Source organism: Chaetura pelagica, unplaced genomic scaffold (assembly GCF_000747805.2).
Source record: "Chaetura pelagica isolate M959 unplaced genomic scaffold, ChaPel_1.0 scaffold50, whole genome shotgun sequence".
NCBI classification, from domain to species: Eukaryota; Metazoa; Chordata; class Aves; order Apodiformes; family Apodidae; genus Chaetura; species Chaetura pelagica.
The window spans coordinates 6,707,896-6,732,272 of record NW_009952366.1 but is presented as its reverse complement, the minus strand read 5'-3'; the positions used below and the strand labels follow the sequence as shown (position 1 = coordinate 6,732,272).

Here is a 24,377-nt window from a genome sequence, read left to right as displayed (position 1 = left end):
AGGCACAAGCAAGTACTTGCTTATCTGTTTTCCCAGACAATACTTTCAGTATTGCTATTCTGTATGTTAGTACTTGTTATTTTGCTTACTACTTCAGCTCAGGTCTGCTCTGAGAACACAGGGGGGCTTGATCTCTGAAGTGCTGGACAACTAATTCACAGTTGCTTTGTGTGTGTGCATAGAACTGAACCTTGGGCGAGAAGAATGCAGAAACTAGCACTGAATAACTTTCTTTGGGGAATTCTAACGTTGGAGCATTTGCTGCTTCTGTTTTATTCCAGCTGCAGATTTCTAGTGGGCGTGGGAATGAATATGCAGTATTTGTTAGGTTTCTCTTCCACCTTTATCTGTCACTTCGCTCCTGTTTTTCCCCGAGCTATTCTGTCTTGCCAAGTCTGGGTTCTAAGGTAGTTTTTAAACTTTGTGACTTGATGCCGTTTCGGTGTTTCAGTGCTCTGTCTTGGAACATTCACGCTGTCAGGGCGCTGCTTGACATTCAGCTGAAGTATCTTCAGTCTCAGTTTTGTACTTTCAGCTTTTTCGCAGCCTTTTCAGATATTTCTGTCTTTTTGACCAAACTCTGCATTTGGATTTCTTCACATTTTCTTCAAAGAAAGAAAGAAAGAAAGAAAATGCCGTGCCAAGATGTTTCCTCCCCCTCCCCCCTTCCACCCCGTCCCCTTTCTCCACACACATCGACGTAGGTGGGAAAATGTCATGCTGGCTTGGTTGCTGGTGGGGGAGCTGGGGCTTTAGGTTTTTCTCTTCAAGGCGCTGCTGATCTTGCGCTTTCGTAGAATCGCGTTGCTTTTGCATGAAGAGCTTGATTGTGCAACCCTGCTTTACGCAGTGGTCGTCCTGAGATCAGCGGTCTGCTTTTGTCCTCAGTCCAATATTTGCTTACATCGAGGCATGGAAGTAGTTTCGCTCTGGAGAGTATTTTTAAACGGGAGAGAACAACATTTTCTGACCATATAATATTAAAAAGAAGGGAAAAGTAGGGCCCAGTGTTTACAAAGTGACTTAACAAAACCAGAAAGGATCGACCTGTCAGACTCCTGACTGACAGCATTGCTGTATGGGAAGGCAGGGTTTAGTGTTCCTTTCTGGCCTGCTGGAAAGGACCGTTACTAATATGTTTTTCAGCAGAATATATTTCCGTTAGCCCCAAAACACGAAGATGAGTCTTGCCTGTTAAAATCCTGTCTCTCAAATATGATTCTTGCAGCATAGGTGTTACATCTTTACATAGGTATTCCTTTAACATTCAAGGAATAATTAACATACGTAGTTCAGCTCTGGAATTGATGTGAATTTTATCAGTGTTAGGAAGCTCAGCATTGTTACAGAAAACAGGTTGTCAGACTTGGAGAAGACATGGGATAACGCTAGTGGTCTTAGTTATAAAGACAGTAGAAGAAGCGAACTTAGCATGCACGACTTTTTGTAAAAGAATCTCATTAGCAGGCTATGAATAGACTGCCTTTTAGAAGGAATGAATGTTATGGATGCTAGCAAGCTGAAAAAGTTCAGCAAGCCATTATTTTTGTGATCTGTTGACCATAGCACACAAGGGATCTCGACCTCCCGTAATATACTATGGCTGGTGCTTAATCTGGGAATTACTGAATGGGTACTCAGAGGTCACGGCGCCTGAAATTCTTCAGTGCAGTTAGTAGGGACTGGAGACAACTCTTTAATTAAATTGAATGAGAATGATTAATATGGGCGTGTAAAACTGTGTACAATTTACTGGTTTCACTACAGCTGGCTCAACCTTTTCTGTGCTACCGAGTAAGACCTACACAGCACATGCAATGTTGGGTGCTGACTAAGTGATGAGGGAGTTACTACAGCTCTGAGGCTGCTATGTGTATTGTAACATTCTGCAAGGCACTAGCTGTGGGTCAGTTCAACAAGCAGAGACATTTTTTGTTAAATCTTAAAACTGCAGTTTTTATCTAAGTACCAGATGTAAATGAAAGCTGCTTTCCTGTCCAGCTGCAGCTTTCTACCTGCTTGGCTTCTTTAGTGCTGTCGTGTCATTGTACATTAGGGTTCCCTCAGTCTAGTGCTTATTCTAACCAAGGCATCTGTTTTAAATTGAGTAACCTGTTCTTGTGTATTACAGAACTGTAAAATTGGATAAATACTAGCATATTCTAGGATAATAGCTAGAATATAATCCTTTAGGTTCTCTCCAGAGTTGTCTAAATCACTCCAGTATTTTTGTAGCATGGTTTACTTATCTGTAGAACATAGAACCCTGGACCTTGATGTTGTACAGCCTAGGCCAGTTCCACCATACACCTGCATTTTTAATGGCATAACTTGTCACTGGGCATAGCCTGGATGTTTGACAAACCCTTGGTACTCCTCAGATGAATTAACTGTATCATCTGGCAAGTACTGCACATAATGATGCTGGTGCCATGTGCTATTTAGCCCTTCTAGTCAGTAACAGGGTGAGCAGGAACACCCCAGATCAAATGTAATAACTTCCTGACACATTGTTTGTCTCTAGGTGATACCTCTCAGCTAGAGATAGTCAAAAGGAAGATGGTAAAAACATAAAGGAAAGTTAATCTCTGTCTCTTTAATTTTTGTTAGTCAGAGTCTGCCGTTTTGTTTTAGGCAAATGCACCTTAAAGCAAATACATGAGCTTCGAACAAATAAATGCTACCACATAAGCTTATTAAAGGATGTAATCTGGTGGTAGCAATTTTTTTTAACTGTCTTTTTGAAGACCTGGTTTAGAAAGTTCTACTTTTCCAGGTCACTCTTTCAGAGGTGTTAGGATGACATGTTAAAAAGTACTTATTGAAGATAGATTATTGTGGAAACCACAGGTATAATGGGCTTGCCTGAGCACAAAGGTGCAGTGATTTGATTAAAGGTGTGGTTTAATTAAGGGTTTGAGTCGCATAAAGCCTCATTTGTCTGAACTGTTGGCACTGTGTAAACATAATAGATTTAAGTGAACTTTGCACTTCTGCACCTGTATGCTAAGGGATAGAATTAATAGGAGTGCTTTAGAATTGTAGAATCACAGAATGGTTAGGTTCTTCAAGTCATCTAGTCCAACCCCCTACTGTGGGCAGGGAAACCTCCCGCTAGATCAGGTTGCTCAAAGCCTCCTCCAACCTGACCTTCAGTGTTTCTGGTGAGGGAGCATCCACAAGTTCTCTGGGCAATCTGTCCCATTTTAAGTTTTGTGTGTATCCAAAAGCTCTGGCGGTGCATTTTAACTGAATCAATGCACCTTTGAAAAAAACAACAACAGGCTTAATCTGTAGGGTATCTGGTATGCTTCCATCCTGAGCCAGAAGATAGTGGGAATATAAATGGTATCGAGAGCATGTAGTCTGAAGCCAAACTGCTGTTAATGCTTATGGCTCTGCATAACTGACTTGATGTGTTTGGTGGGATTTGGTTGGATGATGATCATGATCTTCAAGTATGAGTTTGGTATGCTGACATCTTTAAAAGTGATGCAGTTGGATATTTCTGAACTGTAACTTGTAACTGTTTTTTTTTTCCTTTGGTAGTTGCAGATTGAAATATCATGGACAGAAAATAGTTTGGATGATGTGTTCTGCCAGCATATCTCTGCAGTTCTAGTGTTAACAATGGACAAGTGTAAGCACATAGGACGTCTGCGACTGGCCCAAGATCACTCCATTCTGAATCCTCAGAAATGGCACTGCAGGGACTGCAATACCACGGAGTCGGTGTGGGCATGCCTCAGCTGCTCCCACGTGGCCTGTGGAAGATACATTGAAGAACACGCACTAAAGCACTTTCAGGAGAGCAGTCACCCGGTGGCGTTGGAAGTAAACGAGCTGTATGTTTTCTGCTATCTCTGCGACGATTATGTTCTGAATGATAACGCAACCGGCGATTTAAAACTGTTGCGAAGTACGTTAAGTGCAATCAAGAGTCAAAACTATGAGTGCACTACTCGAAGTGGCAGGACTTTGCGCTCAGCGGGGGCGAGTGATGATTCCTACCTTTCCCATGGGGGTGCCCAGGCCTTGCTTCGGAGTGCAGATCGCATGTTCACGGCGCTCTGGCACCGGCGGCGCGCGCTGCTGGGCAAAATATTCAGATCCTGGCTTGAGTTGACACCTGCTGGAAAAAAGATGATGGAGGAAGAAAGGCGTCGGGAAGAAGCAGAGGAAAGACGGGAAAAAGCTAGGAAAAGAAGACAAGAACGAAAGCGTGAGTTGAAAGCAGAGATGGAAAAGATGCCTCCAAGAAAGAGTAGTCGTTTACAAAATCAGATTAGAATGTCCTCAAAACCAGCAACCTGCCTGCAAAAACCACCACAGAACGTGGAATCGGTGGCAGAACTGAAAGAAACGTATACCTCAGATGAAATAAGGTTGAAAAAAATAAGTGACTCTCCAATTAAACGAAGGCCTACAGTGACTCCTGGGGTAACAGGACTGAGAAACCTGGGAAATACATGCTATATGAATTCTATCCTGCAGGTATTAAGTCACTTACTTATTTTTCGAGAATGTTTTCTAAAGCTTGATCTCAACCAAACTCAGGAACTGCTGGCAACAGCAACCAATGGTAAAACCAGATCTTCATCTAAACACCTGTCAGTAGCTGCCTCAACATTACATGTGAATGAGAACCAAGAGAAAGTAAAGGGGTCATCTTCCATGAGGCGGCCTAGTTTATCCTCTGGATTAAGTGGAGGAGCATCAAAAAGCAGAAATATGGAACTTATTCAGCCCAGGGAGCCCAGTTCAAAGCATATTTCTCTCTGTCATGAGCTACATACTCTGTTCCAAGTTATGTGGTCTGGCAAATGGGCGCTGGTGTCTCCTTTTGCCATGCTTCATTCTGTGTGGAGACTAATTCCAGCCTTCAGAGGATATGCCCAACAAGATGCTCAGGAATTTCTCTGTGAACTTTTGGATAAAGTGCAGCAGGAACTGGAGACTACGGGGACCAGATACTCAGCTCTCATCCCTGCTTCTCAAAGAAAACTTATAAAACAGGTTTTGAATGTGGTTAACAACATTTTTCATGGACAGCTATTAAGTCAGGTAGGTTTTGTGATTTATTTTTTTAAAGTGTGTAATGGTTTGTATTTATGGATTTATGTTGCTCAGTGATGGGCAAACGTAAAAGGTTAATACATTTATAACTACTGAGGGGAAATGGGGAGAAATATACTAAATTTCAGAAGAAAGGTCGTTTCAGCATTCCTGAAACTTTCAATAGAAGACACCTAATAGACATAAAAGTGTTAAATTTGGTATTTTAAGCACACCTTTGCAACTACTGAGAAATATCTGTCTTTTCTGTTAGCACTGACTAATTTGCAGGATTAAAGAATTTGCAATATAAACATTACCATTGTCACTATGGTAATACTAGATAAAAAGTGTTAAGGAAGGTGCTACCTAAGTGGAAACTGATGGTAATGAACGCCAAGCAGGGTATTTCAGTAAATAGCTTGAATATGCAAACTGATGGTAATGAACGCCAAGCAGGGTATTATTTCAGTAAATAGCTTGAATATGCGATAATTACTTCAGAGTAATTGTGTGTAGTGATGGTACCTACAAGAATGCTAACACTTCTTTTCAGTTACAACTCAAAAGATGCAGAAGGTTCTGTCAACACAGGAACCAAATTTGTGGGGTGGATGAGATGGTTGTTTTCCTTTTTTTCCTGCCTGACTACTCTCCTGTTTTTTCTCAGCTTCCTGTTAAGTACTTTAAATGTGTCCACTCACTATTATGCATATCCCAAGTGTGGTCGTGTAGAAACGTCTGAGAACTGACTGATCAAACAAATACTGGTTTCTGTTGAATTAATCTGAAAACTAACCATATTGGAGTAGGAACAGAGGTTGAGAAAGTCTTGTCCCCCTGGAATTGTTTTTAGTATGCATGCAGACTTTACTGAGGGAGTGAAGAAGCATTTAATGGGTATGTTGTGAAAAGGAGTAGAGGTTTAGCACAAATTAACAAAAATGTGGATGTTATCATTATTCTTACTATTTGATTGATGGTGTAATGTTTTAGTATGTGAAGCTAGAAATCCAGGGGGTTTTTGACAGTAGTAGGATCATTTACTGCTATGATATCTATAACCTTTTAAGACTTTTAAAATTAGAGTTGTTGGCAGCGTATGTTAGCTTTTAGGTCATCTTAGGCTTTGCATAACTACTAGAAACCGTTACAGCCAGTAATAAAACCTGCATCCTCTACCTTCCATTTGGCCCAGTGTAAGAGCATTTCTGTTGACATACTTCCTTACCTCGGGGTAGTTAACATACCTTGTATCAGTGTTGTGCTGATATAAGTGTCTAGTATATTATGTCATTATATCTCTATTTCAAAATTACATTCCTCTCCAAAATAGTAACTTTGTTAGTAAAACAAAGTAATTTCTTCTTGTTTGCATTCCAAACCTTCTTACAGGACTGTTTTTTTGGAGGAGGTTTCAAGGCTCTGAAGACAAGCATTATTTCTGTAGTACCACTTCTTTAACATGTTTTTATCTTTGTTTTGTGGAGGCTTGTGACTAGAAACCCTCCCACCTTCCTGAAACCGGGGCGGGGGGGGGAAGGGGAGAGTAGTGAGAATTCACTTAAGTGTCATTGAGTAAGACTGAAAGGGAATTAACTAGTGTTTTATTATCCTGTGACTACAGCTCACAGCTTTTTTATTGCAGTTGGCCAGTGTTTGTGCGCAAAATGCAGCCTTGGTGAGCCTCAGAATGTCTAGAATAAGAGGAACAAGGAAAAGAGCATTGAAGGCTGTCATCTGTAGCAATATTTCCCTGGCTCATAAGGCTGTACTCACAGATTGGGTTCAAAACTTTGCTTCCTACTGTTCCCTTTGTCTTCTGTCACTCCTTTGTTCCAGTTTAGTCTTCACTAGCACTTTTGAATATGGTAAATATTCAAAGCAAAAGGTAACTCCTGAAGATTTGTTTCCTTCTTGACAAAATGTATTCAGGTCATCTTAATGACCTGGTGTTTGCACATGGAAGCATAAGCTTTAAAAACGGTGAGGGAATTACTTTCATCAGTGAGATTTCTGCACCATTATTTCGCTAGGCTTTTGTCAGAGCTGGTACAAACTGCTATAATGAAGTTAACAAAAAAGGAAAGAAAACATCCATGCAGGGCCAAAGAAAACGATGAAAGACTTACTGCAATATCATCACGTCTGACAGTATTAGCTCTTAAAAGCAAGGAATATATGCTTGTAGGCTTACATTTATCTCTACCTATAAGCTGTAGCAGCATTAAAATTTCTAGAAGATAGCTGGAGCTGTAGCCTGTTGCATTTCTTAAAAATAGGATGGGATTTGAGTCTAGTGTATTTAATAAGCTACATCTAATTTAGCAAATAAGGGGAACTGAGAAGCTCGTTTCTGTGCAACAATTGTCATCTGTTTTAGATCACAACAAATGTTATACTTACTATCCCTTGTGCTGAAAATACTTGTACAAGGTATTTGTTTCTGTGAGTTACTCAAGTGCACTGAAGTCAATCTTCTTGACCTTCAAGCTTCAGGAATACTATGAACTGCTCTTGATACAGTACACAGAGGATCACTTACGATGCAGATAAGCTGTATGTTTACTTAGGTTTCACATTGCTTTCACGTGTGCAATAAATATTTCCCCTCTTACTCTAGCTGTTCTATTTTAACTTGAAGAGAAGTCGCAATCCTGAGTTTGCCATCGTTGTGTTGCTATTGAAATGGCTGCCTGGTTCAGCACTCTAACTGAATTTAGGATATAAGGTTAAGAAAGGAGAGATGTGTGAGAATCTTACCAGATTACTTTTTGATAACTAGAAAAGTGTTAGGTGATGTCAAAACAAATGCATCTTTTATTTGTGTTGGTTTTATTATGTTCTCATCTGATTAAAACAAAGTCTTCCTCATTCACTACGTGAAATCTTTTGCTGTTAAATGAATACTAATTTAGGTAATGAGTAATTAAAAGAATAGCATGGGTAGATTGCCTCTTGACTTTTAAAAATTGCTATTATTCCAATATAACATTGTGCTGTAGCACTTACTGAACAAAGGAGTCTGTATGTTGTAAACCTGTGCTTTCAGCAGATCTACTGGAGCTGTGGCTCTCCCTCACAACCCCACTAGGACTGCAAGCAGATGCTAATATGTCTACTAAAATCCTAGTTGTTTTCAGTGCCTGAATGCTTGTGGAAGATATTCCCTGTCTTCTGTTCTTGTAAACTGACCCATACTGATCCACAGATCTTTGAAGTACACTTCAAAAGTGTCAGAAGGTTAGCCACCATCTCCCTCAAGAGTTTTGTTGGTTTCTGCTTTTAAGTGTTCCCACCTAAATAGCACAGTATGCAAAAATTTTATAATTATGTGTATTTCAAGTTTTGTCCATAATTAAGCAAGGAAGTGGGCAGGTATATTTTAAAAATACAGATTTCAGCTTTCAAAGTAAATGTGTATTTTCAGCACTGCAGTGGGCAAATTGTGTCCCTCATATCCACAGAAACCATAATAGCAGAAAGTGGTGTATGTTGTTAGACCAGCATTAAAGTTTTTTGTCAGGATTAATCATACTGGGAGCAGGGAGACAAGGAAATGAGCATGAACTTTTTGTGGAAGATGATCTAGACAATCTGGCTGGTCTAGGACGCTGGCCTAGCAGATCTGGGAAATGGTCAGATATTTATACTGACAAAATCTTAGGTGAGTACATATCTTTTACCTCTTGGAAGTTCAGCTTTTTAACTAAATTGATTTACCCTTAGGATAACGTTAAGTACACAGGTTTTGATTGCTTGAAAGTTAAGGGGCTATTTTAGACTGCGTTTTTGAGGATGTTAATATTAAACTAATGTTTAAGATTGGCTTAGACAAAAAGACTTGAGTCAAAACTATCAAGACATAAAAAATGGTGAAAGAATAGAAAAGTGTTGCTGATACAGCTTATTTGGAGGCACTCTTGACATTAGAGTATAGCACACACATGCCCCACCTGAATTTCCCAGAGTACCTGTCCCCAAATGCCAAAATAATATTTCAAATGGATTAATCTCTTAGTATTCTGAATTTTATGTGTCAACAGATGTGAAGGTGTATTTGCATCTAATAATAACAAAATAACTAGTCAGAATAGTCACTGAAGATCAAATGGGTTTTTTAGAAAATGCTTTTGTTGCTGAAGATTGTTTGTCTTCTCAGTTGCTTGGCAGCCTGTGCCAGTGCCAGACCAGCCTCACAGGAAAAACAGTTTCTTCTCCTCTATCAACGGCACCTTCAGTATTGCAGTTTGAGCCTGAGAAGAGTCTGGCTCCATCATCTTTACTGCCCCAGATCAGTTGTTCATACACAAGGATAGGATCATCATCCTCATCATCTTCCTGGCCTTTTTGCTGGACTCACTCCATGAAGTCCCTGTCTTGTACCGGGAAATACAGCACTGGACTCAGCCTTCCACCTGTGCCTCACCAGAGCTGAGGAGAGGGAAGGGTCACCACCTCCCTCGACCTGCTGGTGATGCTCTGGCTAACACAGCCCTGGAGGCTGCTGGCCTGCTCTGCCACCAGAGCACATAGCTGGCTCATGGTCAGCTTCTCCCCCACGTTCTCCAGGGCCTTCTCTGAGGAGCTGCTTCCCAGGCTGTCTGGTGCCAGGCATTATTCTTGCCCAGGCACAGGATGTGGCATTTCCTTTCTGCATCAGGTTCCTGTTGCTCCATTTTCTCAGCCTGTTCAGGAGGGCAGCACAACCCTCTGGTGTATCAGCCACTCCCCCAGGTTTGTCTCATCTGTCAGCCCCTGGGGTACACCACTAGTGGCTGGACTCCAGCTGCATTATAAGCCGCCAACCACGGTGCATTGAGCCTGGCAGTTCATTCAGCTTTCAATCCATCTTGCTGTCCATTTATCTAGCCTCCACTTTATCATTTTTTCTGTGGGCATGTTACAGGATACAGTGTAAAGCCTCACTGAAGTATAGGTAAGCAATATCCACGGTTTTCCAGTCATCTACTGATTATCTACCAGTCACCTCATTGTAGGAAGAAGGCTATCAAGTTGGTCATACATGATATTTCTATCATAAATTCATGGTGCTTTCTCCCTATCATCATCTTAACTTTAATGTCTGAAATGTGTTTCTGAGATTATTTGCTCTATCAGCCTTCCCACAATCAAGGTGATGCTGATTGGCTTTTAGTTCCCCAGATCCTCCTTCTTGAAGACCAGAGTGACACTTGGTTTCTTCCTGTCTTTCCTTTGGAACATTGGGAACATCTTCTGATGATTATGACTTTGACAGGACCTTTCAGAGATGGAGGACAGCCTAACAGTGCCATCAGCCTGCTTCTTCTATTCTTTCAGTTTAGTGAGAGATAGTTTCTAATCTAGGCAAGTAGAAAGACAATATTTTCTGTGGCTAAAAATGGCTCAGTAAGAGAGGAGAAAAAAAATAAGGTTTGTGCTGATTTATGTGAAATTTGCTTGGCTACTTAATAAGAGGAAGAAAATGAATGTTGAATTATGAATGCAGTGTTTTACCAAACTGCTGCATGTTGCAAAGCAGGAAGCAGTTGTTGATAATGCTTTTTTAGAGTGCTGTTGATAAAATTCAAATTTAATGTAAATGATCAAACAAATACCCTAGCCAATGTAATTTTACTATCCTCTTGGAATTGTGAGGGACCCTTTAGAAAACTGTTTTGTGTGGTGTGGGTTTTTAAAGTCTCTCTGTGTTTGAATCAGGTGCCTTATGTAAAGCTGTGCCTAGATATTTATGACAGCAACACCAAACAGCAGTGAAAGGGAAGAGCAGTGGCTATTCAGTTGTAGTAGCAAGTTGCAAAGTTGCAGCAAAGTTGTGATTAGTTACCATTTCTTCTTAGGACAAATCGCTCTTGGCCTGTGAGGTTGTTTCCCAACAATTGATGATTTCTTATAACAATGCCTAGCAAGAACTAGCTTTTGATATCTAGGCATAGTTAAAAACCCCCAAACAGTTTCATTACCTACTGATGTTTTAAGATGGCATCTGAGCAAAATTCTCCCTCCCCCCCCAACTTGTTCAGCATAGCAAGAATAACAGTGTGCAGTGCGCAGAGAAATTAATATACCAGAGACCCAGAGACTGAAGTAGGTTCTAATCACGATAATGTGTAAATTTTGTTTAAAGTTTTAGAAGGCAGCTCCTCTCCTTGTAAGTAAGTCTTGCTCCATTTCCTTGCTTAACCAGTGTATTTCAGGACAGATTGGCTGAGAGAAGCGGAAATGTGCAGTCTTTGCGTTATTTGAAGCCCTTCAGGTTTGGGTAGTGTGCTGATTTCTGTATTTCAGTATTAGTCTCTGTGTTTTCATGCGTTGCCCGAATCACAAAATGGTTGTCAAGTTGCTTTTCAAGTAAAAGGAGGTGACATGTTAAGTTAATCTATAGCAGGGCATTGAATGACAGACCACAGTTGCTGTGGTTGTGCTTATGTTATTCTGTTAAATAAATACAGATAATTTTGATGATGGTGTATGCTTGCCACTGCAAAGTTTAGTTATTTTTATAACTGAAAAAATACGTACTGTCATGTGGAATTCTGTTACAGCAGCATCCTAGAAATTCCACACTACTTTGATCGCTTTGCTGTGGAAACATTAAATTACTACTCTTTGTACATCCATCTCATATAGTGAAAACTTAAGTAGTAGTGAAAGGGCAAAACTGGCCATCTTGCTCTTTTTAAGAACAAGAGAATTAGAGCAGAGATGGTAACAGTTGTCTTTCCTCCATGTAAGTTCAGGGATCTTAGGCAAAACAGCTGATGATGGAGTTGGATTTTTCTGCAGCAATATGTTAACTATTTTCTTTGGCTGCATTTAGGCTGAATGCAGTCCGGGGCAGTGGCTGTCCATCAAATTACTGTGGGCACAATGATGCTTGTCTGAGAGGCCTCCATGCTTAGCTTGAATCAGGCAATTTGATCCAGCTCTTTTCAGTCTGGCCTTTGGCCCATGATTGAATACTGGGCTGTAACCAAACCATTGTATATAGCACCCGTGTTTCAAGGCAGGAGAGGGTGGTCAGGGCAGAACTTGAAGTAGAGATTTCAGACTAGCTAAAACCCAGTAATTTACTTTATTTGCTCTAATGTAAACTTCTCATGTAGCTTTGTTACAAATGAGAGCATTAAGACTTTCAAAAATAGCAATTATGGAAAGGAATGCAGAGGTGAAATCAAACTCAGAGTTTGTAAGATCTAGTCATTAAAAGATACACGTCATTAACCAGATTGCCACAGCACACTCACTTCACTTTTACTGTTACTGTTTTACTTACACCATATACAAAGTCACATTGAACAGATACGTAGGGGTTTTTGACAGACTTTTGAGTTAGTGTGTGGGGTTGTTTGGGGTTTTTTTGCTTGATTTGGTGGGGTTTTTTTAACCTCTTTTCAGCCAACGTTTGAGTAGTTTGTACAGTTTCAATGCGTTTAATGAAAAAATACAATCCAGGTTGCTCTCTGTGAATGGTAGTAGAGTGTGAGATAAAGGAGTCCCGTTTAGAACAGAAGGAGAAGTGATGAGAGTGTTGTGAAGCTCATGCTGATGGACAGTCCAGTACAGATGGATTCCACAGAAGGGCAGGGATCCTCCTACTTGTTGAGTAATCCAATTTATAAGCTCAGGCCTGGCTAAGAAAAATACTTCCAACCTTTGTTCCAGCCCTGATTTACCTCTCGTTTACCACTGAGTGAGAGTGTGTACAGGAGCAGTTAGTGCACAGCAGCTGATATGGTTGGGTGTATGCTTATCTGAATACGTCACCTTTCTAGGCTGTTGGCAAGCACACAAATCCCAGATAACTCTTTAAAATTTTAACTCTGCTGCAGCATCATGGTGAGGAGGAGTGTCTTGCATTTGAGGAAGTAAGTGCAGCTCTGTATGAGTACAGGAATTCGTCAGCATTAAGTCAGCTTTCCTCACAGTTGCAGGAGGAGATGCAAAGCAGCACTATTGCATCAGTTTATGTTTTTTGTTTTTTGAGGGACAGAAATTGGAAGCTGCATAGATTTATTTTTTTTTCTTCCTTCTTTTTGGGTAGTACTTACCAACTAGTTGGGAAAGAGGATCTTACAAGAACCTAGATTGGTAACATTACACACTAAATTTAAATCTCAGAACTTGTTAAAATGATTTGTACTGAGTTCATGTATATACTTCATTCTGAGCCCGTTAATCTTCAGTGTTCATTAATGTGCAACAAATTCTTAAGTAACTTGTCAATTAAATCAACTTTTGGCCCAACAAAATCACCCATTTGTACAGCAGAAATATATTAGTCATTCTATGTTTATGCTGGAGTTAGCTTGAACTGTGGCCAAACATATCATATTGTCTCCAAGTCTGGATTCCAACTCTGAGTTACTAATAGTTCATGGCTTTGAAACGTTGCCAGATGTTAGCACTTACAAAAGAAGCTCCTGTCAATGTAAATTAGAACAGAAGATTCTCCTCTTTTTGCCATGTAAGTTCAAAGTTTTATTTTCTAAGAAGGCAGCAGTGGTGTTTTCTTCGTAGAACTGAAAGCAGCTAGCAACAACTTTCTTAACTCCCCTGCTAAACATGTGGACTGGTACACAAATACACATGCACATTAGGTAGCTAATGAGTAAGTCCTGTATCAGCTGCTGTAGCTAATGAATGCATTAAATATTTACTCATAAGAACACCTAGAAGGAAGGTATCAGAAGATGACAGATCTGTCCTCACGTAAATGATCATAAAATAACAAAGCGGGGTGAGTAAAGACATAACAGCAAACCTTCAGAAGAAAATGAAGGAACTCTTGAACAAAACCAAGTGTCTTCTTACACTTGTGTAGGCTTACTAGCCTAACTGAAGAGAACTACACTGAATTTATGTAGAGCAGCAACACAAAGGCGTTCCTGTGAAATAACAGTATTTGGATCCCTCATGGGTTTTCATTCCTTTAATACTACTTGTTTGTATTAGTTATCCCAAGAATCTTGTGGTGTTTTCCAAAATAGGAAGATACTTACAGAGATGCAATTTGGCAATTATTTACCTTTGTGGTGCAAATTTAAGGAGGTACTTGATACTCCATTTGCAGTAAAACATGAATGGTGGTGTCTCATCACAGCTGCCTGTTGTTTTGAGCTACTAAGTAACAGTATCTTGGCAGTTGGTCCTACAGGAAAAAATTTAGTTCCTTTATTTTTAGCCTGAAAGTTTAATTGTTGGGAAAGAGAGTGGGAACGTGTTGGATACTTATGGAAGTATGGAGTCAAAGCTGTATGAGCCCAATTAAAATTAAACTTATTTCCAGAATGCATCTTTCATAGACCAGAGAGGTTAGAGCTGCTTGGGTTGGTGGTCAACTGCAGTTTATAAGCCAATAAATACATTGCCAGTAGAAAACTCACTCTTCAGGATTTCGTTGTACTTTGTTGCATTGAGCGTACCAAGTTGAACATATCTTTAGTCTCACACACATGCTTGATATTTACTGGTATTTCTTTATAGCCTTTATGAACTATACTTATTAGTGTAAATGGAGTTTCAGTACTGCATAAGTTCAGCTGCTAATAGAAGTTACTAATCCACATGGATCGTGGAAGGGTGGAGGTCCTTTGGAGGAAGCCTCAAATGCTGTGACATTCTTCTATAAACAGCTTGAGCTGGCTTTTAGCAGACTGCATTGCAAATCAACACCTAATGCGTTGCCACTCCAGCATAGAAGAGCTACTGCTTTTAACTTACTTTCCTAAATATTGAATGTTACCATAAATTAATTGTCCCCTGCTGTATTATCTGCATTTTCCAGGTTGACTCGCTTCACTTCTTGACATTTTATTTATGTTGTCTTACTGCTTGTCGTTTCCCTAGTGTGACGATGGATCCACTTACTGAAAGAAGAAATAAATTATTTTTACCTGTTAATTTTTCTTTGAAGAAGTCAGCTTCCTAATCCAGGCTTCCCTGGAAGACTTACAAAGTAAGAAGGATATGACTTTAAAATCCCCAGCTGTGTTTTTGGGTTTTTTTTGTTTGTTTGGTTTGGTTTTGGTTGTTTGTTGTTTGTTGTTTGCTTTTTTTTTTTTTTTAAATTAACCTAAACTGTAGTTTCTCTCTTTCATGTAAATTTTCTTTTTGGAGTGTTTCTTTTTGGAGAAAAGACTCCCGAGATTCCACCAGCCTGCTTTCTTTTGGACAGCCCCAGACAGAACAGACCATTTTGACACTGCTTTTGTTCCTCAGTAAAACATAAGAACACTTACTTGTTTGTGATAACAGTATTGGACATGCTGCTTCAGAGAAAAGAAACTAGGTGTATAATTTCTTTTGTTAAATGAGTGTCTTCTCTTTGGTTGCATCAGTTATCTCTAGGGAAAAACAGGGTTGTTTTGTGTGGTTTTTTAGCTATGTTATGGTACACTTTTAGCAAAGTAGGTTTTTGAGTGTAAGCCGCTGGTGAAACACTGTTTTACAGGTTACATGTCTTGCCTGTGACAATAAATCAAATACCATAGAACCTTTCTGGGACTTGTCCTTGGAGTTTCCTGAGAGGTACCACTGCAACGGCAAGGAGATGTCATCTCAGTATCCATGTCTGCTGACAGAAATGCTGGCCAAGTTTACAGAAACGGAAGCTTTGGAAGGAAAGATATATGCATGTGATCAGTGCAACAGTGAGTAAAGGCAGTATGTACTCCTGCATACATTCTCTGTGTAAAATATAAAGTCAACTGACTGAAAGAGTGGAAGGAAAACACTAAAAATCTTGAAAGAATGTTGCAAACTAATTCTTGGTGTGGTCACTTGATAGCTGTTATCATCTAGAAGATGCAATTACTTAAAGGATGTTTTAAAGTGTGATGCTTCTCAGATAAAGTCTGATCACAGACTAATGGGGATTCTGATAGTCCCAGCAGAAGAACCTATCAGCTTTTTAAGTTAATGTACCTAATCTAAGTGACCACAAGTATCTTACACTTGTATCATTAAATAATCCTTGCATAACAGGTCTCAGAGTGTATCCTTTTTAAGGAGGCACATACCTAGCTATGTAGCTCCACACAAGCCTGGTGGATAAACTGTTTTCGAGATTTGTATTGTGTAACTGTGTGTTTGGCCTCAGCAAAACGAAGGAAGTTTTCTTCTAAACCAGTTATACTCACAGAAGCTCAGAAGCAGCTAATGGTGTGTCGACTACCTCAGGTTCTCAGATTACACCTTAAACGGTTCAGGTGAGTATTGCCACCACAAACAGTGTTGCAAACTGACCAGTTCACCCCTGCTTTTCAGTTGTTTGGGATCAATGTTTTTCAGCATCAGTTTCATTTCCCTTTACTAGTATGATGAGAAATAGTTATTAGAAACTTACTCTTCTTGTTTAATTTAAACATCAATAAGATATGCTACAAGTAAAGAACTGACTTTTTGGATTCCAGCTACTTCCTGCTTTAATACCAAAACTATTTAATCCTTTTCAGTCAAAACTTGCTAACATTGCTGTGAACTCTGTTGGTAAAAATTAATCTTGTGTTATCTTCAGGTAGAGTAAATGCTGATATTCATTAATGTACAAACCAAGATTGTATTCAGTGGAGGTCTCACATGACCTTCACATAACCTAATAGGTTAATGCATTAGCCTGAGAGTAAGGAAGTGGAGACTGCAGCTCTGTGAACTCTCAGTCCACGTATTACTACAGTCTGTCTTGAATACGAAGGAAACTGAAAGTGAGATGGAATAAATGAGAAAAACAGCTAAGATAGAATACATGGGAACAGATCTTTAAATTGGTATTTCAGAGGATGAGAATCATAGATACTGTAGACATATTTTAAAAGGCCTTGCAATAGAGAAGTGAAACACTAGAAAAACACTTGTGCCAATTAGCCTGCATTTTTGTGCAACAGTGAAGATAACACTTGTTACGTTAAAACATAATTAAAAATGCTTTGTTCTTCCTTTGAAAAAAATGCTAAGTCTTTATTTGGCTTAACTTCCCAGGTGGTCGGGACGCAATCACCGTGAGAAGATTGGCGTACACGTTAATTTTGATCAAATGCTGAACATGGAGCCTTATTGCTGCAGAGAATCCCTCAAGTCGCTCCTACCTGACTGCTTCATCTACGACTTGTCTGCTGTGGTCATGCATCACGGGAAAGGATTTGGCTCAGGGCACTACACTGCCTACTGCTACAATTCAGAAGGAGGTAGGAACCAGCTATGAAATACAAAATGAAATAAGTGTGGGAGAAAGCAATGTTTGTCATTCTAAACAAATGAGCATACTGCCTTTTCTCAAATGCAAATCAGTCACTTGTTGCTGAGCTGCCTGGAAAGGGAATTGTAGTTCTGTAGACCAGAACAGTTCCATTTTTGTATTGGCTTGTTAAGCATCTCCTGGCTATAAACTTTGATAAATCTGAGGAAGTTAAGCTGGGCTTTCAAAATGCAGAGCAAACATACTAGATAAACTAAAACAGCATACTTTCTACACAACTTGTTAAATGGGGGAGTCACTAATTCATTATTAAATACAATGAAATTACTTCAAATCAGTGTTCTGATTACTTTTTTTGGTGTATTTCTTCACTGCAGGATTTTGGGTACACTGCAATGATTCGAAACTCAACACGTGCACTATGGAAGAAGTATGCAAGGCTCAAGCTTACATTTTGTTTTACAGCCAACGACTTACTCAGGCAAATGGACGTGGTAAAATACCATGTCCTAGCACAGCTGAAAGTCAGCAGCACACAGACTTAGCTGACTGTTCCATGGACAACAGTAGCAGCTAATCCAAAGCCAGTTAACTGTGTGTAGAGTGAAAGTTGTATTGTCATCACTATATATTTTTAAGTGAAATGAAATGGAAGTACAGTATTGTACTTTTTTACTTTGAATCCATGTACAATGTTTATATACTTTTGTATTAGTTTAAGTAATCTTTACAATTGTTAGTAAAAGTTTTTATTGACAGTAAGTAACTTTCTAAGTACCTAGAATTTCAATACAGCTATTTTTTTAAGAAAAAGTTTGCCATTTGCATTTAACTCTTACCTCAGGCTGTTTTTTTAAGCTGGTTTTTGTATTTTGAGAATCTTATTGAATTGGTTTAGAAAAATGACTTTCAATGGGCAACTGATGTTTCTTTGGTTAATTTTCTATATATGCTTGTGTACATTTAATAGTATAGTTCTAATGATACCATGATTCTTACTGTCTGCAGGAATTGCTACTAGGTCTTAGAATAGTGACATTCACCAGCAACGAATGTTTTCCATGTCAAAAAGTAACTGAACTCTTTGTATGAAATTTGCTGTACATTCTTCATGACTCCAGTGAAATTATTTTTGCAAGCTTCAAGGGAACTACACTAAAGATATATGTTGATAAAATTTCTAAACATTCAAATTTGAGGAAACAGAGCATGTACTTATTTTCATGTGACTATGTAAGGGGAGTGTTTAATAGCACAAAATGTGTATTTACCTAGATTTCCATGTTGTAGCCTTAACAAGCCTGACAACTCAAGTGCCAAATTCAGAGTACTAACTTTGACAACCAGGGACTTTTATTCCAGTAACTAAAAAAGCTTTCTTAGAAAAAAAACACAGCAAAACCACACTCACTCACCCCACTTTCATTGCTACAAGAATGTCACCACCCTCTTTCTTGGACAAACTCACTGTAAATCACAGCAAGCATTGTCTCTTGCAGTAATTTGTAACACAAACTGCTGAAAAGAAGCTGTGTAACTTGTATGAAAACTTTTTCAGCCTGATCAGTTTCATTAGCTACAACTACTGTGCCTTCTCCACGGTCCTACCACTAGCATTAACTGAACTGTGTGTTGGGGAAAATGTAACAAGCAGGAATTATGTGTCTTTCTCTGGATGCAGTAGTTAATGCCAAGTAAATTTTAATTGTGAAGTTATTTTGCATAAATCCTATGCAAATTGTTACCTCATCTTCTGCAAAGTTTATACCTCAATAAAAATGCCTTGATGTGGACAGAAATCCATGCGTGTACTGGAGTTAGTTCCTACATTGTCATTACAATCTTTTTAAAAAATATTTTTTAAACTTTGTCTAGCATGGTTTAAGGCACTAACTGTAAGACTGCTTTGGCCATCTGTCACTGATTTAACAGCTGGTTTTATTCATAACTTTTCCTGCTTTTTCTGTCTGTGTTTCTGAAAGATGCCATATTACAGCCAGCGCATAGCAGCTTCTGATCTCAAACTTCCTTTGCCTTGTGCTCATCTATAATTAAGTGTGCAAAAGTATTATCAGCTTAGTGGTAAATCTGAAGGTCCAGCAACTTTGCACCTATATCAGCAATAGGGACATGGTTAGGTGGAGGGTTCTGTTGTATGAGACCATCTGTTGGTTCCAGAGCTCCCTCTTTTATTAGGAAGGAGCTGGTCTGGTAGCTAAATTACTTGTATGACAGATTAGTGATGTGAAGGCATCTCAAGAAGCCATAACCGTTATCTCCTCTACTCTCCACTTTTATCTTAATCTGCATTAAGAAAAACAGGTCCAAGTTGAAAGTTCAGCTCCACAGCTACCTTACTTAGAGCTGTTTCCACCTTAGGTACCTGCTACATGGTTACCTAGAGCTCTATATGCTGCCCTTGTTGAATCCCCTCTTATTGCACAAGCAATCAGTGCTTGCAGGAACTAGGGAAATTGCTGTTAATGTGCAGCAATAGCTGTTAATGAAAGGTTCAGGACCTCCTCACACACATGGTAACACTACATAAGTAGCAATTTGGCAGCCAAACACAGTGTAAACATGCACACAGACTTCGCACCCAAGACAGAAATGGTCCCAGTTATCAGTTTTGAGATCACTTGCTGACTCCCTTCCTTAGCCCTTCAGGAGAGGCCAATTTCTTCCCTGGAAAATACACTTGGGGAGAGAGTACGAAATTGTTGATAGTGGAAAGGGCAGGGCCTCTGGCATAGAGTCCAATTCTGCTCAAAACTGGGTCAACTATTAACAGGTTGCTCAGGGCTGTGTGCAATTGGGTTTTAAAAAGCACCAAGAATGGAGACACCACAACCTCTCTGGGCAGCCTGTGCCAGTGCCAGACCAGCCTCACAGTAAAAACAGCTGCTTCTTCTGTATCAAGAGCACCTTCTGTATTTCAGTTTGGGCCTGTTTCCCACAGGTCACTCGGCATCACTGAGAAGAGCCTGGCTCCATCATCTTTACTCCCCAGCCCACCAACAGATGTTTACAAACAAGGATAGGATCCCCCTGAGCCTCCTCCCCAGCCTGAACACTCCCTGCTCGCTCAGCCTCTCTTCATATGTCAGATGGTCTGAATCCTCATCATCTTCCTGGCCTTTTTGCTGGACTCACTCCATGAAGTCCCTGTCTTGTACCGGGAAATACAGCACTGGACTCAGCCTTCCACCTGTGCCTCACCAGAGCTGAGGAGAGGGAAGGGTCACCACCTCCCTCGACCTGCTGGTGATGCTCTGGCTAACACAGCCCTGGAGGCTGCTGGCCTGCTCTGCCACCAGGGCACATAGCTGGCTCATGGTCAGCTTCTCCCTCAGTCCTCTCGGGAGCTGCTTCCCAGGCTGTCTGGTGCCAGGTGCAGGACGTGGCTCTTCCCTTTGTTGAATGGCAAGAGGCTCCCTTAGCCCACGTCCTCAGCCTGTCCCTCTCCCGCTGGGTGGCAGTGCCCCCAGCTGGTGTGTCAGCCACTCCTCCCTGCTTCACATCATCTCCAGCCGCCCAGAGCACAGGGACGGGTCACGCAGGTCGAAGCAGCCCTTCCTTGAACTGAAAAATAACACAATTTTCCAGTCCCAGGGATATATCCATCCAGACAGCATGCAGGGGGGTATGTGTCTTTGCTTTAATCTAGTGGCAAATAAGGCTTCTATACAGCTCTCTGCAGTTTAATGGGACTGGGAGATTTAGCCTTATCATTAAAAAAATGGTAAGTTCAAATGGGCAAGCAGGTATCTGAAGCTCAAAAACAACCAGGCAATTGGCTTGAGAGCTGACTAGTCTACATAGTTTTGTTTTCGTTTTTTTAAAGCACTGTAGTTTTGCAAAATGGGAGAAGTAAGCATCAATACAAGAGCAAAGCTAAAAATATTAATTTTAGTTATAAGAAAAAAAACCTAATTTTAGTTACAAGAACTAGGTGATTGCTGCGAGAAACACACATCAAAAATCCTGAGTCATAGCACAGTTACCTTATTATTTTTTAATTTACTTTAAAAAAGTACTCAAACTTTGAAATTTGTAGAAAGAGAATTAGCTCCTGAATCCACAGAAAAAAATAGTACTACTGAAAAAATTCATATAAAAATAACATCTTGATTCAAAGCTATGCTGTTCTCAAACTGCATAGTCTTTACATTCAAACACACCTTCACAGAACTTTGGCAGCAACATTATTTTGTGAATGGACATACACACTATCTGCCTTTATGGACAGCTGACTGATGTTCCACGAAATGTCAAGTACCAGCAAGTTGGAAGTGCAAAATCCTGACAAATTATTAACTTGGTAAAAGCCTAGTTCTTCCTTCCTGTAAGAACAATATTTGAAGTAGGATTTGGCAAAGATTCTCTACCTCTACCTCCAAACACCACCTGCAAAAATGAAATTAACAAATTCCAGTCATGCTTACACATTGCATCATTAAGTTTCCATACCATCTTACTCTGGTTTTGTACTTTCATGCAGTACTATTTTGATTTACTGAAGAAAACATGATAATGAAGATGGAAGGTTCAACAGCAGTTTTCTCACTTTAACAGCATATTCATCTCCCTCCCTAGATGCCCTATTTTGGCCTGCAAGTTACTCACACTTAAAATGCCTTCTCCCTTGCAAGCTAGTTTGCTACACAACTGCTTCCACGAAGCTAGTGCTAGAATTGCTTTGTTATTCCATAAGCTGAAGTAGAATGTACATCCCTAGGGATATACTTTACAGTTGCTACTTAGCACCACGTCTCTTTCCATTTTGAGTAACACCTGCCACTAAAAAGGGGAAAACCCTGATCTTTCAAGTAAGGTGGTAGGTATTTTTAAGCCAAAATGTGAAGTACAAAACCAAGGAAATCTACCATCAACACACAAGCTGACATTGTTTAACATGAGACCTGTGAATTTGAATACTAACACCTCCGACTCAAGTAAAAGCAGTAAAATCTATCCTTTAGAACCCTACAGTTAAAAAAAAATAAATTCTACAAAGTACCCACGCTTGCAGAAGCTTTGAGAAACAAAACTGACCAAACCCATTCCTTCAAGTAAGGTTTCCACTTGATGGCTGGCTTCGTTTGTACCCACCAGCCCCGCTTTCCCCCTCCCACGCTACATCCCACACAGTGCAGCCCCGTGCCCGCTCTCTGCTGCAGGCAGTCTTGTTCTAGGCAACCACTGGAGGTTTTCACCTGAACCCCAATGCAATAGAGCTTTCTGTTTTGGGGCTAAGTCAAGCTCCCATCCTGCTCCTTTTTTTTTCAGGTAAAGAGGGCAGGTTTTAAAAACTTCAGCCAGCCGGGAAAGCCTGTTGCAAACTGAGGGTGCCTGCTGCCCCCAGGAAATGCCTGCGCAGCATCTGGCTGCTGCTTTCCTAAAGCACAGGGCAAACACAAGAAAACACAAGGCAAAGGAACTTTGCTGTTTTACACTCAGAACACTAGCACAAGGCTCCATTAAATTAAGACTTACTCAGGTTGAAGACTTATTTGAGCAACTGATCAAAAAGCAAAGAGTGGGGAGAACCCCCCCAAAACAAAACCCGTATCTAAGCACGCTGAGTCTAAAATTAGCTTCTTGGTTGGGAAAATCTGAGGCCATACCTTTTCTCAGATCAGATCCCACCAGGTCAAGCTGTACATTCTATAAGGATGTCCAGCTTGCTCAGCTGTTGTTAAGCTGTTGCTTTGTTAAACTTTTGCTTCTTATCAGGTGACAAGACAGCACGGTCCAGTTATCAGACAGCATGCCCACAACTTTGTCACACTTCCAGCAATAGGAAAAGACAGCCTAGAAAGCACAAAAGCAGTAGAGAAGTTTATTTTAAGTGCAAGGAGGTGGAAATAGGGTTTGCCTTCTGTACTGCCAAGTGTAAATGAAGGATGGTCAGTGACATGTTGAGCACTTATCCAGACAAAACCAGTTAAATTAAATGGCAACAAATGTCCTGTTCTGCAAGTATTTTTCTGAGGCATTTCCTCTACAACTTGCTATTATCAGCTTCCAAATGTGAATTAGCCAGCAGCGAGTAAATTAAAAAATTAAAAGAATAGGCTGTAGTCCAAAGCAGTCTGGATCTTCCTACTACAGTCAGGTGAAAGAAAAGACACAGGCAGAACAAGTAATTGTTCTGTAACACTAAGTATTCTTGAAGTAACCATCAGAGAAAATAATAAAGCCTGAAGCTGTAGGATCAGTATCAAACATCACTGAGCTACTAACAGACTATCTTTCTTGAGAGAGAAGCCTGGAATTAGCGAGTAAGAGGCCAAGAACTGAAGCAGATTTGTTTTGTGTCTAGCAGAATGTGTAGTAACCAGGCTTGCTACCAAAATAAGGGAGCTGGAAGCCATCCATTCTACCAGAACCTGCTCGTATCAACTCAAAAAGTACATCAGCAGCATGATTCTGTTAGCGTAAACAAAAATAGCAGCAGATAACATACCCAGCACTCTTGCTGATCACAGCTCCTTCCAAGTACCAGTTTTCATTTTGCAATGCAGGAGCACGTATACTAGCTACTGTTTGGGAGTGAGACACACATGCCCACATGGCTGCATAAATTACTTAAAATTCATTGCTGGGATGCCAAGACTCCCAAACAGCAACAACAGAAATGCACATTTTGATATAGTATTTCATCCATTTCTGGGAGTTTGAACAGTACCAAGTTTAAACAATACTTACAATCAGGGAGAAAAAACACATTAGTGTCTATTATTTTTAAACTGTAGGCAGTACATGACACAGTTCCCCTCTAAACTGCAGCTCAGATACCTGGGTTTTAAAGGACAAAAATGCAACTTTTACTCAAATACTGAGGGGGAAAAAAACTGATATTGCTAAGTTAATATGAACTCCCCTATAAAGAAACACAGGCTGTTACTATAAAGGAGCAGGTGAAGTGTTTCTGCTTCCTAAGCAGCTACATTTAAGGCACTTTTATTGACTTATTAAAAAAGTTGTAATTTTTGTTACCAGTAACTATGTGAAATTTTAATATGCAAGTTGTGAGGTAAATGTACAGCACTGGAAGACACACTGCATCAAGGCCTGAAGAACCATGGGATTTAATTTACCTTTACAAATGAGTTTCAGC

The 24,377-nt window shown here is 40.0% G+C and overlaps 1 protein-coding gene across 1 annotated transcript; it reads left to right on the top strand.

The window, feature by feature from the left end:
- The first annotated feature begins 2,786 nt into the window (after nt 1-2,786).
- On the top strand, nt 2,787-18,333 carry USP44 (ubiquitin specific peptidase 44). The gene is made up of 6 exons (XM_010008027.1): nt 2,787-2,897; nt 3,550-5,064; nt 15,512-15,710; nt 16,160-16,268; nt 17,038-17,243; nt 17,632-18,333. Exons 2-6 carry the CDS (start codon nt 3,631-3,633, stop codon nt 17,829-17,831), a joined length of 2,148 nt encoding a protein of 715 aa, XP_010006329.1. The 5' UTR covers nt 2,787-2,897; nt 3,550-3,630; the 3' UTR covers nt 17,832-18,333.
- Nucleotides 18,334-24,377: the final 6,044 nt, after the last annotated feature.

Excerpts from the sequence above, each read along its gene's own strand:
- USP44 (XM_010008027.1), top strand. The coding sequence starts at position 3,631 with ATGGACAAGTGTAAGCACATAGGACGTCTGCGACTGGCCCAAGATCAC. Across the intron at positions 15,711-16,159 it reads TGCATGTGATCAGTGCAACA|CAAAACGAAGGAAGTTTTCT; the intron begins GTGAGTAAAGGC and ends GTTTGGCCTCAG. Across the intron at positions 17,244-17,631 it reads CTGCTACAATTCAGAAGGAG|GATTTTGGGTACACTGCAAT; the intron begins GTAGGAACCAGC and ends TCTTCACTGCAG.